We start from the raw sequence: 16,438 nt of genomic DNA, 5'->3' as shown, positions 1-16,438 counted from the left end.
CTGGTCTGTATTTAGGGTATTCATTAATTTACATAATTTATTAATATGAAAGTTTCCTTCAGTGTGTCAGACTAAATGAAATATAATTATGTGTTTTTGACAGCAAAAGCTAGTTCTAAAGCTGCCCACTGCAGCTTTTCTTACATTGGAATTGTCCTTTGTGGGGCACGTGTTTAAACAACCAGACACTTAAAACATGACTTATTTTCATCATTGTCGTTTAGTCAAATTAAAACTGAGGCAAAGGATCAGTGATCAGTGTGATCAGAGAAAAGGGCAATAATAAAAGAATCTACTATACACAAACTTTATATAGCTCTACTGAGTAAATACATACTGCTTCAAACTAGTAAAACTACAATTTTACTGTTAATGCAACTTTCATGACTTTGTTGTTCCCCGACCCATGATTGCTTTCTTTGTGTTCCTCTCTGGTCTCAGCAGGATTATGTAACATTTGGGTCCAAACAGAGCCACCAAGAGACCAAAACTGGAGGCCAGGATGGCAAATACCTCCACTGCATCTGCATATTTTCCTGGAGAGTTGACATAAGCAGGAACAAAGGCTACCCACACAGCACAGAAGATCAGCATGCTGAAAGTGATGAGTTTGGCCTCATTGAAGTTGTCTGGAAGATTCCTTGCCAGAAACGCTAACAGGAAGCTGAGGATAGCCAATAAGCCAATGTAACCCAGTAATACTGCAAAACCAACTGTGGACCCGACTACACATTCATAAACTATCTTGTCATTGTGGTATTGAGTGTTTTTATGAGGAGCTGGTGAAGCAGAGACAAGCCAAGCAGTGCAGATTGCTGCCTGAACAGAAGTAAGAAACAGAACTGTTCCTCTCTGCTGCATAGCACCAAACCACTTCAGACTGGCTCCACCTCCTGGCTTGGAGGCCTTGAACACAGCCAGAACCACCATGGTTTTCACCAGAATACATGAGACAGAAAGCACAAAGCTGATCCCAAATGCTGCATGTCTCAGTTGGCATGTCCACAGTCTGGGACGGCCGATAAACAGCAGTGAACACAGGAAACATAACTTAAGTGACACCAAGAGCAGGAAGCTGAGTTCTGAATTGTTGGCGCGTACCATGGGGGTACTGCGAAAATATGTGAAGATTCCGAGGACTACAAAACAGAAAAATGTGCCCAACAATGAGGCAGTTGTGAGGCAGATACCCAGAGGCTCATGGTAGGAGAGGAACTCAGTTTTCTTAGGAACACAGTGGTCACGCTGGGGGCTGGACCAGAAGTCCTCTGGACAACTGGTGCACTCCATGGAGTCTAAGAGAACAGGGGGACAGAGCATCTAAAGCATCAGTTAAATAAAATGCAATGTAATGATGTCTGCAGGGCTGGCCATGTGTTACTTTTTGTCTACATCACCTGAGCACCAAGACGGTGTTTCTTGAATACAAAATTGTATTTCATGAATTAACATATAGTTCTATCATGATACCAACCAGTTTCATTGCTGAACTTTCCTTCAGAACAAGGGACACAGTCGAAACAGCAAACAGGTTCCCCTTTTTTTCTTGCCATGCGGGTACCTGGAGGACAGCTCTCGCTGCACACTGACAGGGGTGGCTGAAGGGATAGGAAGAGCTAAATTGATCAGGGCAGATTAACTGTAATAAAGTTATTGTATGTCATAAAATAGGTATAAACAACATTTAAAAGATGTAACCTGTTTTAAATCAAAGTTCCAGAAGATTTTGTCTTCAAGAAGTGTGAGTTCTTCACCTTTGGAGGCCGACCTCTTAACCTCACCCACATTCTGAACTTTAGTTCGTCCATCAGGGAGCCACAGCCAGTTCATGACATCATATATTGGTAAGGCATCACCATTTTCATCAAATGACACTTGATCACCAAAAGGTGTGGTGAAGTTGACCTTTTCCAAGTAATACATGAGCTACAACGGAGTATAATACAGATTGGACAATGAGATTTGAAAAAATGTACAGTTCTTGTTTATACATATGTGTTCAGATGTTTTGTGGATTTGGTCATGCTCATGTTCAAATTGTGCTAAAAACATGAAATGTAATCTCTCTAAATTAGATCAACTGTTGCTTTAATGAACTATGTTTGCCATGGGAAATAATGGGAATTTTATGTTGGATCTATAGGGTTAAAGATTTTGTACTCTACTGACCGACATACAGTAGATTAAAACTGGCCTACTAAAGCTTAATGCTGTTTCTTCTCCCCAAATCAATTAGAGTAAGTACCTCAACATGTCACAGCTGTTTTAAAAAAAACTAGACAGGGGGATTTTAAACTGATACCACACCTGCCATGGCTCCAGGGTTTGCAAAGTGGCACAGCTGTTCCCACTGAAAGGTCCTCTTCCTGGCTTGCATTGTAGCATGTCATCAAGTGCATAGGCCAGAGCATACACAGCTTTGTAAATATTGTACTCAGGCCTGAGATTAGAAACATCCAAAAACTCAGTCTCTACACTCTCGAGGTTTTCATCACCTGTGCATAGTGCTCTCCCAGCCTCCATCCAATCTGCTGGAGGTACAGCAAATTTACACTGAAATGTATATTCCCAAAACTGCATCACCTGAAATGTATTTAAAACAAAGTCAATATGAATATGATTACAGTAATTGCAGATCAGATCGCAAGGTTATAATCTTACCATGCTATGTCCATAATTATTATCCTGTAAATCAGGACGTACTCTTAACAGGAATTCCCTGAGTCCTGGTATTTCTCCTCTACGGATGGCAATGCCCAGGGTGCCACCCAGGTACGGCATGAGGCGGGGTGTCTGCAGCACAGCAGCTGCTGTCCAAGCTTCACTGGCCATCCACTGCAGGCCTGTAACATTCTGCCTCACCACCTGTGTATTGCATGTTATTAAATATATATTTTCTGATTGACTTGGAGCAAATAGAATCTACTTTGTCAGACGGAATAATTTCAAAGTATATAACAAAAATGTAGACTATATAAAGATTAAATAGACGGACGGATAGATACCTCTTCTATGAGTTGAATCATGTGGATCTGATGTGCAAAGACAATGACCACACGAGCTGTTGATTTCTTAATTACTTCCACAATCCTCTTTAGTTCAGCTGGGTTGTCACCCCAGGGTAAAATCTCTGAGTAGGCCAGACAACCTCCACCAGACTGAGCCAGGTCAGACTGAAAGGATCTGGCAACATGGAGTCCATAGTCATCATCACTGACCAGCAGACCTGCCCAAGTCCAGCCAAAGCGTTTTAAAATCTGAATCATAGCACGCACCTAATTGAATAGAAAGTGGAGGGATTAGAGCACAGTTTGGAATAATCTTCCATATGTCACAATAAATTTGTAATTAATTAATCCCATTACTATCTTCCTCTAAATCCACATGGTTTCATTAAATTCACAAAGTAAATACTGCAATTTTATGTACACCACAAACTGTTTGTCTGATATGCGGCCATTAAAACTTACTAAACTCTTTGTGAAACTGATTTTGAATTTGCTACACTAAAACAGAGTTTTTACCTGGAAAGCATCACTTGGGATTGTTCTGAAGAAGGACGGAAACCGTTGCCGATCACTCAGGCAGGAACATGTGGCAAAGTAACTCACCTTTAAAGAAACATATAGTTTGCAGACAGATTTTAATTAAAAGGTCTCTTCCTACCAAAGGCTTCTTGGAGAAACTGGAGCTGAGATTTAATATATAATGTCCTGTCATTTAATTAAAAAAATACATTTAAATACAGCACATCAAAAGCACATCGAAAACTTAAGAAAGTAAACTTACAATGGGTAATTTGAATAAACCTATCACATCAGAGGTGGCAATAGAAAATGTTGAGAAGGAATCCCCCACAATCCCAAGGACTGGAGGGGTCCCCAAGCAGTTTTCCTGAAGCAGAAACTGCTCCTCTCGACCACTGGCCAATGCCAGTGCAGCACTGAATCCAATCACAAGTGTGGCACAGTTATCATAAAGGCTGTATCCCAGAGTCACATTAGGCAGCAAGTTGGAGTTTTTGTTGATCTCATCAATAGCAAAGGCCATCGTCATGGCATGCCTGAACCCTGGAGGGTCAAAGCTAACACATAGGATTTCACAATAAACCACTGAAACGTAATACATTATTTAGAATCTCCACATTCTCTGTTTTGAGTGTGAAACTCACCCTTGGCATTTGAGCTGCTTTGGTTCTGAGATGAATGTCAACTCAGGGAAAACAGAGGTGTAGTGGACCTCAAAGAGCCCACCAAGAATCACATCACCAGGCTTGTGCAACCCATTTAGATAAAACTGTCTCCTTAATTTACAAGATGAGAAGAGAGAGGAAGACTCTGACAAGAAATTGGAGGAAGAGAACAAAATCCAAATCAGGTATATATACAAGAAGGTGTCTAGAAGTGACCCCATGGCTGCCCTCCTCCCCACACCTGTTTCTGTGGATGTGGAAGCTAATTTTATATGTCGGGCTATGTCATCTGGTTTTTGTGATGTTTCACACCACCTATCAGGTCACTGGCAGTCATCTGGGGTCATACACATATCTAATTAGCACTATGTAATGCCATGATTGCATGTGATATTGTCATCTAGGTAATGCATTAATGTTAATCCACATTTTGTCTGTTGGTTGGCAGAAAAGGCCACTGGGGTGTATGTCATCTTACGACATACTTTATTTCTTCTTTCAAGTATGTGAAAGTCACATGAAATATATCTAATTATAACTCTGTCCTATGTTAATGTATAACTGTTGTTAGGTTTATCTATCAAGTTACGTTTTAGGACCAGTAGATGTCAGTAAATGTTCATGATAGATGATAATGAGTGGGTCTGTTACAACCAAGGGGCTTTGATTTTCTTTTTTAGTATCTGATTTGTGAAAACACAGCAATTAAGAGCTATAGTGTTACAGCTGTGGGCAGGGGTAGTCGTTTTTGTTTAGCAATGCAAAATTACAATTGCATTGTTAATACATTTTTAAGATAAGCTAACAGACTTTAGCTGTCAGCTTTTATAAGTAAACAGTCAAACATACATTTTCATTCCTTTTACCTATCTCCAAGCAACTGTGGATGTTGAACAAATTCAGCTTTGTTGATGGGTCCTCATTTATGCCCCAGAGTAGAGTAGTCTGAAAATGCTTTTTGTGCATGTTGGCCTGAAGTATGTTTTGATTTTTGTGCAGTGTTGATTAGGTATTTATACTTCCCATAATAAACCTCATTGCAGACTTGAAATATAATGTAAAAGTTTAAATATAAATATGCTGTAATATAAATAACAGTAACTTTGCAAGCATGACAGAACTATTATACGTAGCTAAAAAGGTATTCATAGAAGCCGTTTTTGTACTGGCTTATGAAAACTATGGTTTACAGCCTCTGTGATGCCAGCAAACACATTCCATCAGCAGTATGCCACTTTCAGGGGCATTTCTGTCAATGGAATTGGTGCAGTAACATGTTCAGCCCTAAACAATCATGTGGTTATACACTTGGTGTTTGCCTTCTTGGGATGATGTATTATGGGCTATTGGGCCAAATCACCAAGAAGTGGATTACATTCTAGACAGTAAAGATGAATCAAAATATAAGTTTGATTGAAATGTTTATTTTTAAATAAAAGGAAACGTTCAATAGTCAGGCAAAATCACAGCAATGTTGATGAAAATTATAGCTATTTTTGAAGTGGCTAAACAGAGAAGCAGAACACTCTTACAGGACTGAGAGATGCAGACAGTATTAAAAGTTCTGCTTTACATTTTGCTGGTTCCCCGACCCATGATTGCTTTCTTTGTGTTCTTCTCTGGTCTCAGAAGAATTATGTAACATTTGGGTCCAAACAGAGCCACCAAGAGACCAAAACTGGAGGCCAGGATGGCAAATACCTCCACTGCATCTGCATATTTGCCTGGAGAGTTGACATAAGCAGGAACAAAGGCCACCCACACAGCACAGAAGATCAGCATGCTGAAAGTGATGAGTTTGGCCTCATTGAAGTTGTCTGGAAGATTCCTTGCAAGGAATGCTAACAGAAAGCTGATGGTAGCCAGTAAGCCAATATAGCCAAGTAAAACAGCAAAACCAACTGTGGACCCGACTACACATTCATAAACTATCTTGTCATTGTAGTATTGAATGTTTTTATGAGGAGCTGGTGAAGCAGAGACAAGCCAAGCAGTGCAGATTGCTGCCTGAACAGAAGTAAGAACCAGAACTGTTCCTCTCTGCTGCAAAATACCAAACCACTTCAGACTGGCTCCACCTCCTGGTTTGGAGGCCTTGAACACAGCCAGAACCACCATGGTTTTCACCAGAATACATGAGACAGAAAGCACAAAGCTGATCCCAAATGCTGCATGTCTCAGTTGGCATGTCCACAGTCTGGGACGGCCGATAAACAGCAGCGAACACAGGAAACATAGTTTAAGTGAAACCAAGAGGAGGAAACTCAGTTCTGAATTGTTGGCACGTACCACTGGTGTGCTGCAATGATGGGTGAAGATTCCCAGAACAACAGCACAAATAAATGTACCCAACAATGAGGCTGTTGTTAAGCAGATACCCAGAGGTTCATGGTAGGAGAGGAACTCAGTTTTCTTAGGAACACAGTGGTCACGCTGGGGGCTGGACCAGAAGTCCTCTGGACAACTGGTGCACTCCATGGAGTCTGACAAAGAGGAAAAATATGAGTGACAAAAATCTATTTTATAATTTAAAAAAGCGTGGTAGATATTTTTTTTTTTACTGAATACCAACCAGTCTTATTGCTGATCTTTCCCTCAGAACATGGTATGCAGTCAAAACAGCACTCAGGTTGCCCTTTCTTTCTGGCCATGCGGGTACCTGGAGGACAGCTCTCACTGCACACTGACCGGGGGGGCTGTACAGATTGCAAGTGTGACCATTGGTCTATACCATTTGAAGCTGCTATTTAATTAGCATTGTAAAATAAAATCAACAAAATTGATAAGCAGAAGTAACCTGTTTGGATTCGGAGTTCCAGAAGATTTTGTCTTCATCCAGTGTGAGTACTTCACCTTCAGCTGACTCTTTAACCTCACCCACATTCTGAATCTTTGTTCGTCCATCAGGGAGCCACAGCCAGTTCATGACATCATATATTGGTAAGACATCACCATTCTCATCAAATGACACTTCATCACCAAAAGGTGTGGTGAAGTTGACTTTATCCAAATAGTAAACCAGCTTCAAATGGGTGAGAAAAAGTAAACAACATATAAATTATGTAACAAAATCAATGCATAAAAGTACCTGCTCAGGTATTGGTATTCATTATAAAATGTTCTTTATTATAGCTTTGCTGGAATTACCAAATTTAACATGTAACCAAACACCAAGCTGAAAAGTAATGTTTTGCTGCTTTCTTTATATGTATATATATATATATATATATATATATACATATATGTGTGTGTGTGTGTGTGTGTGTGTGTGTGTGTATAATTGATATTCAAAAATGTATTACTAACTAAAAAAACGACATGTAATTAGTTCCTCAAGGTGTAGCAGCTATCTTTGGAAACACGAGTGTAAACTGATATCACACCTGCCATGGCTCCAGGTTTTGTAGAGTGGCACAGCTGTGCCCGCTGAAAGGTCCTCTTCCTGGTACACAGTGCAGCATGTCATCGAGTGCATAGGCCAGAGCATACACAGCCTTGTAAGCGTTGTACTCAGGCCTGAGTTCTGACACATCAAACAACTCATTTTCCACATTATGTAGATCTTCCTGTCCAGTGCAAAATGCTCCGACCCAGCCTTCTGGAGGTGGCGCAAATTTACACTGAAATATGTCTTCCCAAAACTGATTTACCTGAAAAGGTGATTTAAAAAAAAATAAATCACTATTAATAAAAAAAAAATAATAACAATACGTTTGTGGTGCTTCAGGTCAGATTGTAAGATTAAACTCTCACTATGCTTTTTCTATAGTTGCTGCTGTGGTGTTGATTTGGGTGGATTTTGAAGAGGAAGTCCTTGAACCCTGATATCTCTCCTCGCCGGATGGCAATGCCCAGTGTGCCACTCAGGTACGGCATGAAATCAGGTGTAAGGAGAATTTCTACTGATGCCCAAGCTTCACTTGCTATCCACTGCAGGCCTGTCACATTCCGCCTCAACACCTGAGTAATGCATTATAAAACAAATATTACATTATAAATCCAAGACACAATTGCACTATCCTTTCTGGTATGCACTTAATTGTGTACAATTATCCAGTGACAATACATGCAATTCTTCACTTCATCTTTCTTTATTTTTCTCCAGCAACAGGGAGAAAAAAACAAATTCCTTTTGTGAATTGTATATTTTGTGTGAATTCTTTATTCACCTGCTCTAAGTAGGAGACAAATTGATAAACATATACATGAACTGTCGTTTACTGGAGGGATACTAGGTGTTGTTAGATTGAATACAAAAACCATAAACCTTTTTAAGAACATATATTCATTAAATATATTGTGTTTTACACCCAACCTCTTCCATTAGATGATAAATTTGGATCTCCATTGCAAACACCATGACAACACGAGCTGTTGATTTTTTCATCACATCCACAATCTTCCTAAGTTGTGCTGGGTCATTGCCCCAGGGCAAAACCTCTGAGTATGCCAGACAACCTCCACCAGACTGAGCCAGGTCAGATTGAAAAGATCTGGCAACATGGAGTCCATAGTCATCATCACTGACCAGAAGGCCGACCCAAGTCCAGCCAAAATGTTTCAGAATCTGAATCATGGCACGCACCTAATTAGATAAATATTTTTTAGTATTATCAACTCAATCTACATATTTTTGCACAAAGCATACACTTCCCCATAACAAAATATGATTTATTTCTAGCAAAACTATAGTCTCACCTGGAAAGCATCACTTGGGATTGTTCTAAAGAAGGATGGAAACCTTTGCCGATCACTCAGGCAGGAACATGTAGCATAATAACTCACCTGAAAAGAAACATAAACACACTCACACACACATGCAGCCTACAGGATCACATGCAAGTCAAGGGACCTATTTGAAATACTGACCCATTTCAGCTTCAATATAACATAAATAAGAGCCTATTATAAGTTCAGAAGAAATTCAAGCTCACCATGGGCAATCTGAATAAACCCAGCACGTTGGAGCTGGCGATAGAAAACGATGAATAGGGATCACCCACAATCCCCACAACTGATGGGGTCCCTGAACAGTTCTCCTGCAGCAGAAAGTGCTCCTCTTGGCCACTGGCCAGCACCAAAGCAGCACGAAATCCAGTAACAAGTGCACCACAGTTATCATAAAGACTGTATCCCAGAGTCACATTAGGTAGCAGATTGGAGTTTCTATTGATCTCATCAACAGCAAAGACCATGGCCATGGCCTGCCTGAAGCCCTGAGTGTCAAAGCTAAAATACAAAGTGACTCTGTTAACCACCAAAGACATTGTAAGAACACTCGATTACAACTATCAGAACCACATCATCAAAACATCCTGTATTATTACGTCTTACCTTTTACACCTGCATTTTAAACTAAAAACATTATATCTTAGTGCCTGATTATGATGCATATAATACATGTCATATCTGAAATAATGTGAAGATTTCTGCTCTCTGCAGCATGTGTACGAAACTTACCCTTTACAGGTGGGATCTTGTGGCTCTGAAGTGAATTCCCACTCAGGGAAGACTGGGATGTAGTGGATCTCAAACAGCCCACCCAGAACCACATCACCAGCCTTGTGCAACCCATTAAGATTAAACCGCCCCCCTAATTTACAGGATGAGGAAAGAGAGGACGACACAGAGAAGAAAAAAGAAGAGAAGAACAAAAGCAAAAACAGGTAGACACAAAAGACCAAGTATATGTCATAAAATGCTCCCATAACTGCTCTCATCCCTTCACCCCTGTCTATGATCTTGATGCACTGTTGCTTTATTTTATATGCACATTCATGAAATCCTCTTGATGACCATTTCGTCATCATTGAATATTTCACACCACCTATCAGGTGGTCATGTGGGCAGGACATAACACGAATATAATTATTTTAATAATGAGGTAAATGATGTTCACGTTTATGGAATGATGGAAATGTGTTTTATATTTTATATTTCAGAAACATAATGAGGTTAATGAATCTCAAAAATAACAAGAAAAGAGCGATTCAGAGAAAAATAACTTCATCCAGTTTTGAAACATTTAAGTCAATTGGGTTTGGGTAAAATGTATGGGTTAATTCAATATGTGCCAGTTCCTTTGAATAAGTATAATGTCACTTGTTTGTGTTATTATTAGGGGTGTGACGAGATCTCCTGCCACGTGATCTCGCGAGATTAAACAACGATATTTCTCATTGCGTTATAAATCTGTCTTGCGCGATTTGTGAGCTATCCAAACTACTTTGTGACCTGTGGGGCAGACAAAGAAGAAGAGGAGGAGAAGGAGGGGAATCAGCAAGCAGCCAGAATGACATTGTGGAGGCTGGCAGCTCTTTAAGAGGAGTAAGAACGAATTGAAGCAGCACAGTCCTCCTGCAGCAGTCTCTCCCACCTGCAGAGCCGGAGTCTGCAAATTGCTAATAGGCTAACAGTTAGCTCTGTAGCAGTACAGTGTGGACGTGCTGCTGTTGCAGGAGGTGTTCACTTAGCGTTCTCTGTTTGTTTACAACAAGCACCGGACACTCCGTGTACAGTTAGCGATGCCGGTTAATTCAAGATCGCTATGTTTATGATCAGCGGAGATTAGGGTTGTCAACTCCCCGAAAAATAAATAAGGGACACTTCATTGGCAGGGCCGGCTGACCCGATTGCCTTCACCCATCCTGGCGTGGGGAAATTTTTTAGCCCCTTTTTGATAAGTAAAATGATTTTTTTAACAATTTGAGTCGAACCTGAATTGAATTAGATGCATATTTTTGTGTGACATGAATACATGGAAAACAAATGATTATCCAGCAATTCACTTTCACACAAAATAACAATTAGGCCCTGTTCTTCAAAGATGTAGCGGAGTTTGCTGATAACAATTTGATTCACTCCTTTTGTTGGCTTTTAAAATGCAGCATGTATGCAATTGAATGGCCATTTTGGAAGATTATAGCATTCCATAATTCCAAATTGGTTCAGTAAAAGGCATTAAATTCATGTCATGAACACATGGGGACCTGGTCTTCAAGAATGCACTGGTTTGCTGATAACAAATTGATGTATTTATTTTATTGGAGCAGCATGAATACAATTGAAGTTGGAGTCATGCAGCTGACAAACGGGCCGTAAAGTGCAATGTAATTGCGCACTAAAATTTAAAGTGCAGATGGCGTGACCGCAGTACTAGAAGCATGTTGTTTCAGATCAGTCAGTCCACCATGGACTAAGGAAAAAGAGCGCCGGCACAACGTGCAGTGTGCTTTATAGATGTTATCACGCACTTTTTCCACCCAGGTGCTTCCTTTTACCCATTCTTCAGTATTTTTGCATCCTTTCCTGTTTTTTTCTCGGAGGGGTACTAGACACATTGCTGCTCGAAGGTGTAGCGCCCCGTAAAGCAGTGCCGGCGTCTGTGTCACTGTCACCTACGCATGCTGCTTTGTTGTCTTCTGCTATCTTCTCCTCGACCAATGGGATGAGCGTATTCTGTATCGTCATACTCGTGTGTGAATATGCTGTCAGCTCATTGGTCACAGAGCAGGACGGGGCCTGGGAACAAGTTTACCGTAAGTTTACATATAAAGCGCCCTGTTATTAAATTTTCATTGGCATTTACTGACTATTTTTTGACTGTCACAATAATATGGGACAAAGTGCGTCCCTTTTCACCTCAATACGGGATGGGTGCTTTTGTTTCTAAATACGGGACAATTCCGTTTTTCAAGGGACGGTTGGCAACCCTAGCGGAGATGCTGTGCATAATTAGCCAAGCTCCCTTGTTTTGATCAGCTGCTGACTTTGTGCACAGTTAGCAACGGAGGCCACAGTTGCTTCTCTCGTGTTTAATCGCTTATGTGATCACGGTCAAAACTATCTCTAAGGGATTAAGCTACAATCGAAAACCATACCTTACCTCCAGAGTCTCGCAAATCCCTCTGGGGGCCTTTTGGAAATGATAGAGACACGCAGAGTGAGCGGACATTTGAGAGAGTGTGGCCCTAGACTTTTTCGGTGGCCACTCTTCATCAGAATCAGAATCAGAATCACTTTTATTGTCACTGTACCAGGATACAATGAAATTAATAAACACCACCAAGTCAGTGCAAGAGACAATGTCTCAGAAATAATAATAATAACATACAAATAATATACAAACAGACATAAAGTGCACACTTTGAATTTCAGCAGTGAAAAAATAAATATGGTCCATATACATGTGAGATATTGCACTTGTTTGGAGGTATTGCACAAGAGGGAAGATCAGTTCATACTGCAGTTTAGGGTGATTATGGCCTTGGGAAAGAAGCTGTTTTTGAGTCTGTTTGTTCTGGCCTTAATACACCTGTAGCGTCTCCCTGAGGGCAGCAGGTCGAACAGGGCAGAGCCAGGGTGGGAGCTGTCCTTGATGATTGCTCTGGCTCTGTTGAGGCAGCGGGAGGTGTAGATGTCCATCGGGGGGGGAGAGGGCAGCCGATGATCTTTTGTGCTGCCTTTATGACTCCGTGCAGCCTCTCCCTGTCTGCAGCCGTGCAGCTGCCATACCAGATGGTAATGCAGTATGTCACCAGGCTTTCTATGGATGAGTGGTAGAAGGTCAGCAGCAGGTTGGTGTTGAGTTTGTGCTTCCTGAGGACTCTCAGGAAGTGTAGCCGCTGCTGAGCCTTCTTGATGATGGTGGTGGTGTTTACTGACCAGGAGATATCAGCGGAGATGAGGACGCCGAGAAACCTGATGGTGTGTACCCTTTCCACGCACTCGCCGTTGATGTGAAGGGGGGCTGGGTCGGTCCTGTGCTTCCTGAAGTCGATAATGATCTCTCTGGTCTTCTTGGTGTTCAGAGCGAGGTTGTTCTCTGAACACCAGGCTGCCAACTTCAGGACCTCCTCTCTGTAGGCGGCCTCATCACCCCCGGAGATGAGTCCGACCACTGTAGTGTCATCGGCAAATTTGACGATGAGGTTGTTGTTGTGGGCCGGTCTGCAGTCGTGGGTGTAGAGGCAGTAGAGGAGGGGGCTCAGCACACAGCCCTGTGGGGAGCCGATGCTCAGCGTGCGGGTGGAGGAGAGGTGGGGGCCAAGTCTCACAGTCTGGGGTCTGTTGGTGAGAAAGTCCTTAATCCAGGCACCTGTGAGAGGAGGGAGGCCGAGAGTGTCCAGTTTTGTGGTGAGTCTGTCCGGTATTATTGTATTGAAGGCAGAGCTGTAATCCACAAAGAGCATCCGGACGTAGCTCTGCCGCTGCTCCAGGTGGTTCAGTGCAGAGTGGAGAGCTACAGCGATGGCGTCTTCTGTGGATCTGTTAGTCCGGTATGCGAACTGGTGAGGGTCGAAGTCTGGGGGGAGATAGTCCTTGATGTGCTGGAGAACTAGTCTCTCGAAGCACTTCATAATTACCGGAGTGAGGGCCACTGGACGGTAATCATTCAGGCTGGTGATGGGAGATTTCTTCGGCACTGGGATTATTGTGGCGGATTTCAGGCAGGACGGGATGACTGCCTGGGCCAGGGAGAGGTTGAAAATCCTGGTGAAGGTGGGGGTGAGCTGGTTGGCACACGCTCTAAGCACCTTGCCAGGTACTCCGTCTGGGCCGGCAGCCTTCTTGGGGTTCACTGCCAGGAGCACCCGTCTGACATTGTGCTCCTGTACAGTGAATGGAGTGGTGTTGGAGCCAGGTGGGCGTGGGGGCATGGCTGGAATAGATGAGTGCTGCTGGTGTGATGATCCAAACCGGGCAAAGAAGCTGTTTAGCTCCTCTGCCAGTGATGCGCTCATGTCTGCTGTTGACGCGTCACAGCCTCTGAAGTTTGTGACGTCACGTATGCCCCGCCACACCTCCCGTGCGTTGTTGCTGGCCAGGTGAGACTCTATCCGCCTCCTGTGGTCTGCCTTGGCTGTTTTTAGTCCTCTTTTCAGGTCAGCTCGAGCAGCTCTGTACAGAGCACTGTCCCCTGACCTGAAGGCAGCGTCGCGGGCCCTGAGGAGTGTGCGGACCTGGCTGGTCATCCAGGGTTTCAGGTTTGGGAAAACCCGGATGGTTTTGTCCACAGTCACATTCCTAATGCAGAACTTAATGTAGTCCAGCACCGTTCCTGTGTGTGTGTCCAGGTCCAGATGTTCGAATAGGTCCCAGTCTGTCTGTTGGAAGCAGTCTTGGAGTTTGAAGAGTGCATCGTCAGGCCAGGTAGTGACAGTCTTTGTGGTGAGCCTGACTCTGCGTCTGAGGGGGGTGTAGGCTGGGGAAAGCAGGAGGGAGAGATGGTCTGACTGACCGAGGTGGGGGAGGGGTATGGCTCTGTATGCATGCTTGATGTTGGTGTATACGTGATCCAGAGTGTTCTCCCCTCTTGTAGCACATTTCACATGCTGGTATAACTTCGGCAGTACAGTCTTTAAGTTGGCCTTATTAAAGTCCCCTGCAATAATGTGAACACCGTTGGGGTGGGCCCGTTGTTGTTTGTTTATTGTGTTCAGCAGGAGAGAGAGCGCTGTGTTTACACTGGCGTCTGGTGGGATATATACAGCCATGATGATCACAACAGTTAGCTCTCTCGGGAGGAAATATGTCCCATAGACATATACATGTCTGTATACATGTATATATGTCTATGACTCTTCCCACTAAACGCAACATGGCTTATATTGTTTGCACTTGGAAAAAAAGAGAGAAATATTTAATTTTATTTATTCTATTTTTACTTTTATAAAATTCAGTTTTAGTTTCAATTTGTGGAAGAAGAAGTTCATTAAAAGCTCATGCTTACATCATGCATGTAAAGACTTACAATAAAACATGTGCAACTCGGTTAAGTAAAAGTCTGTTGGTCCAGTCATAGGCTATATTGTGTCATTGTAGTTTTCTTAAAATCTCGTCTCGTCTCGTTCTTGTGAACCCAATATCGTGTCTCGTCTCGTGAGCTGAGTGTATCATCACACCCATAGTTATTATTATTATTTATTTTTTTGTGGTTTATATTTAAAATAATGTGAATGAATAGTTGTGTAAAGCCCATGTCAAAGACATGAGATGACCTGTAAAATGTTTCATAAACAAGACCAAAGTGTGTACTTATATTAAGCATGAAGTATATTTATGAAGTGAAGTACATTTATTTCGAACATGCATAAAAAAAAGCAGACAGATAAGAGCAAACAGATACAAGCAAACAGGCTTTACGACTAAGCGCAGTGATGTAACGATCATAATAAAGAACAAAAAAGCCTATATGAAACCTTGAAGTCAGTCTCAATAAACAAATTCTCCTTGCACTTAAACTTAAATATTTCATGATCGAAAAGGCATAGGAAGAAGTAAACACTTATTTATAACAAAAGGGGTTTACATACAACCAACTACAATATAAACCACTATCTCAGTAATAATAATATAAGTAATAACAAGTGTTATTGTACAAGCGGTGCCAGGGTATCGCCAGCAGGTGTCAGTGAAGCTCATGTAACAATGAGTGGTGTATGCGCAGGGAGAGCCACTTAGGCTGCGTTCATACTGCAGGCGAATCTGATTCAAATCAGATTCCTACTCAAATCCGATTTTTAGGGCTGACTGTCCACACTGTTTTTAGCAAGTGTCCAAATCGGATATGGCTCTGTTCAGACTGGGCCACATTATTGACTGATCTGACAGGTTGCTATAGTAACAGCGTCAGAGCGTCTGACGTCGTAACGGCGTCAGACGTCATATAATTGCGGCGGCGACAAGAACTAAAACAACAAACATGATGGAGGCAGGTCACCTCAGTATATTGGCCTTATCACTGTCCAGTAGAGGTGCAGAACATCTCAGACACACCAGGGGAGAAACCGGGCGGATGGACGCCCCCGTCGGGCCCGTATGAGTTGGGCGCGGCTGCCGGTCGACACCTCGTCTCCGCGCTGCCGGCGCTACGCGTGCCGCGTAGAGTGACGTCACGGACAGTCAAAACCGATCTGAGTGTTTGGAGCGGTTCAGACTGAGACGCATCTGTCCAAATGCGATCTGAAACTACCTCCCAAAGGTGGTTTCGATCCGGTTTGCAAAAATCAGATTTCATGTGATTTGTGACTGTTCAGACTTCAAAAGAGCCATCCAGTTCCAATCTGGATGGACTAAAAATCGGATTTTGGCTGGCAGTCTGAACGCAGCCAATGAACTCTCGCGTGAGCACGATTATGGCGTCATATTTGAGTCAAAAGTCGCGCAAGAGATAACACATCTGCACGTGCATTATTTCGTGTCACGCGCGCAGTTGAAATCTGCGCGCGTGACACGAAATAATGC

The 16,438-nt window shown here is 42.5% G+C and overlaps 2 protein-coding genes across 2 annotated transcripts; both read right to left on the bottom strand.

Annotated features, from left to right (window-relative positions):
* Positions 1 to 381: 381 nt before the first annotated feature.
* Positions 382 to 4,071, bottom strand: LOC131970036 (extracellular calcium-sensing receptor-like). The gene is made up of 8 exons (XM_059331292.1): positions 3,790 to 4,071; positions 3,525 to 3,611; positions 3,006 to 3,275; positions 2,662 to 2,865; positions 2,308 to 2,583; positions 1,699 to 1,926; positions 1,475 to 1,598; positions 382 to 1,295 (listed from the first exon to the last, which is right to left on the bottom strand). Exons 1-8 carry the CDS (start codon positions 4,054 to 4,056, stop codon positions 382 to 384), a joined length of 2,370 nt encoding a protein of 789 aa, XP_059187275.1. The 5' UTR covers positions 4,057 to 4,071.
* Positions 4,072 to 5,761: 1,690 nt separating this feature from the next.
* On the bottom strand, positions 5,762 to 9,801 carry LOC131969931 (extracellular calcium-sensing receptor-like). Its single transcript, XM_059331160.1, has 9 exons — positions 9,653 to 9,801; positions 9,127 to 9,421; positions 8,891 to 8,977; positions 8,508 to 8,777; positions 7,946 to 8,152; positions 7,576 to 7,842; positions 6,990 to 7,214; positions 6,765 to 6,888; positions 5,762 to 6,675 (listed from the first exon to the last, which is right to left on the bottom strand). The coding sequence occupies exons 2-9, from the start codon at positions 9,391 to 9,393 to the stop codon at positions 5,762 to 5,764; spliced, it is 2,361 nt and encodes a 786-aa protein (XP_059187143.1). The 5' UTR covers positions 9,394 to 9,421; positions 9,653 to 9,801.
* Between the last annotated feature and the right edge of the window lie 6,637 nt (positions 9,802 to 16,438).

Source organism: Centropristis striata, chromosome 4 (assembly GCF_030273125.1).
Source record: "Centropristis striata isolate RG_2023a ecotype Rhode Island chromosome 4, C.striata_1.0, whole genome shotgun sequence".
Classification (NCBI taxonomy): domain Eukaryota; kingdom Metazoa; phylum Chordata; class Actinopteri; order Perciformes; family Serranidae; genus Centropristis; species Centropristis striata.
The sequence above is the reverse complement of the archived record's forward strand: the minus strand, read 5'-3'. Positions and strand labels throughout refer to the sequence as shown.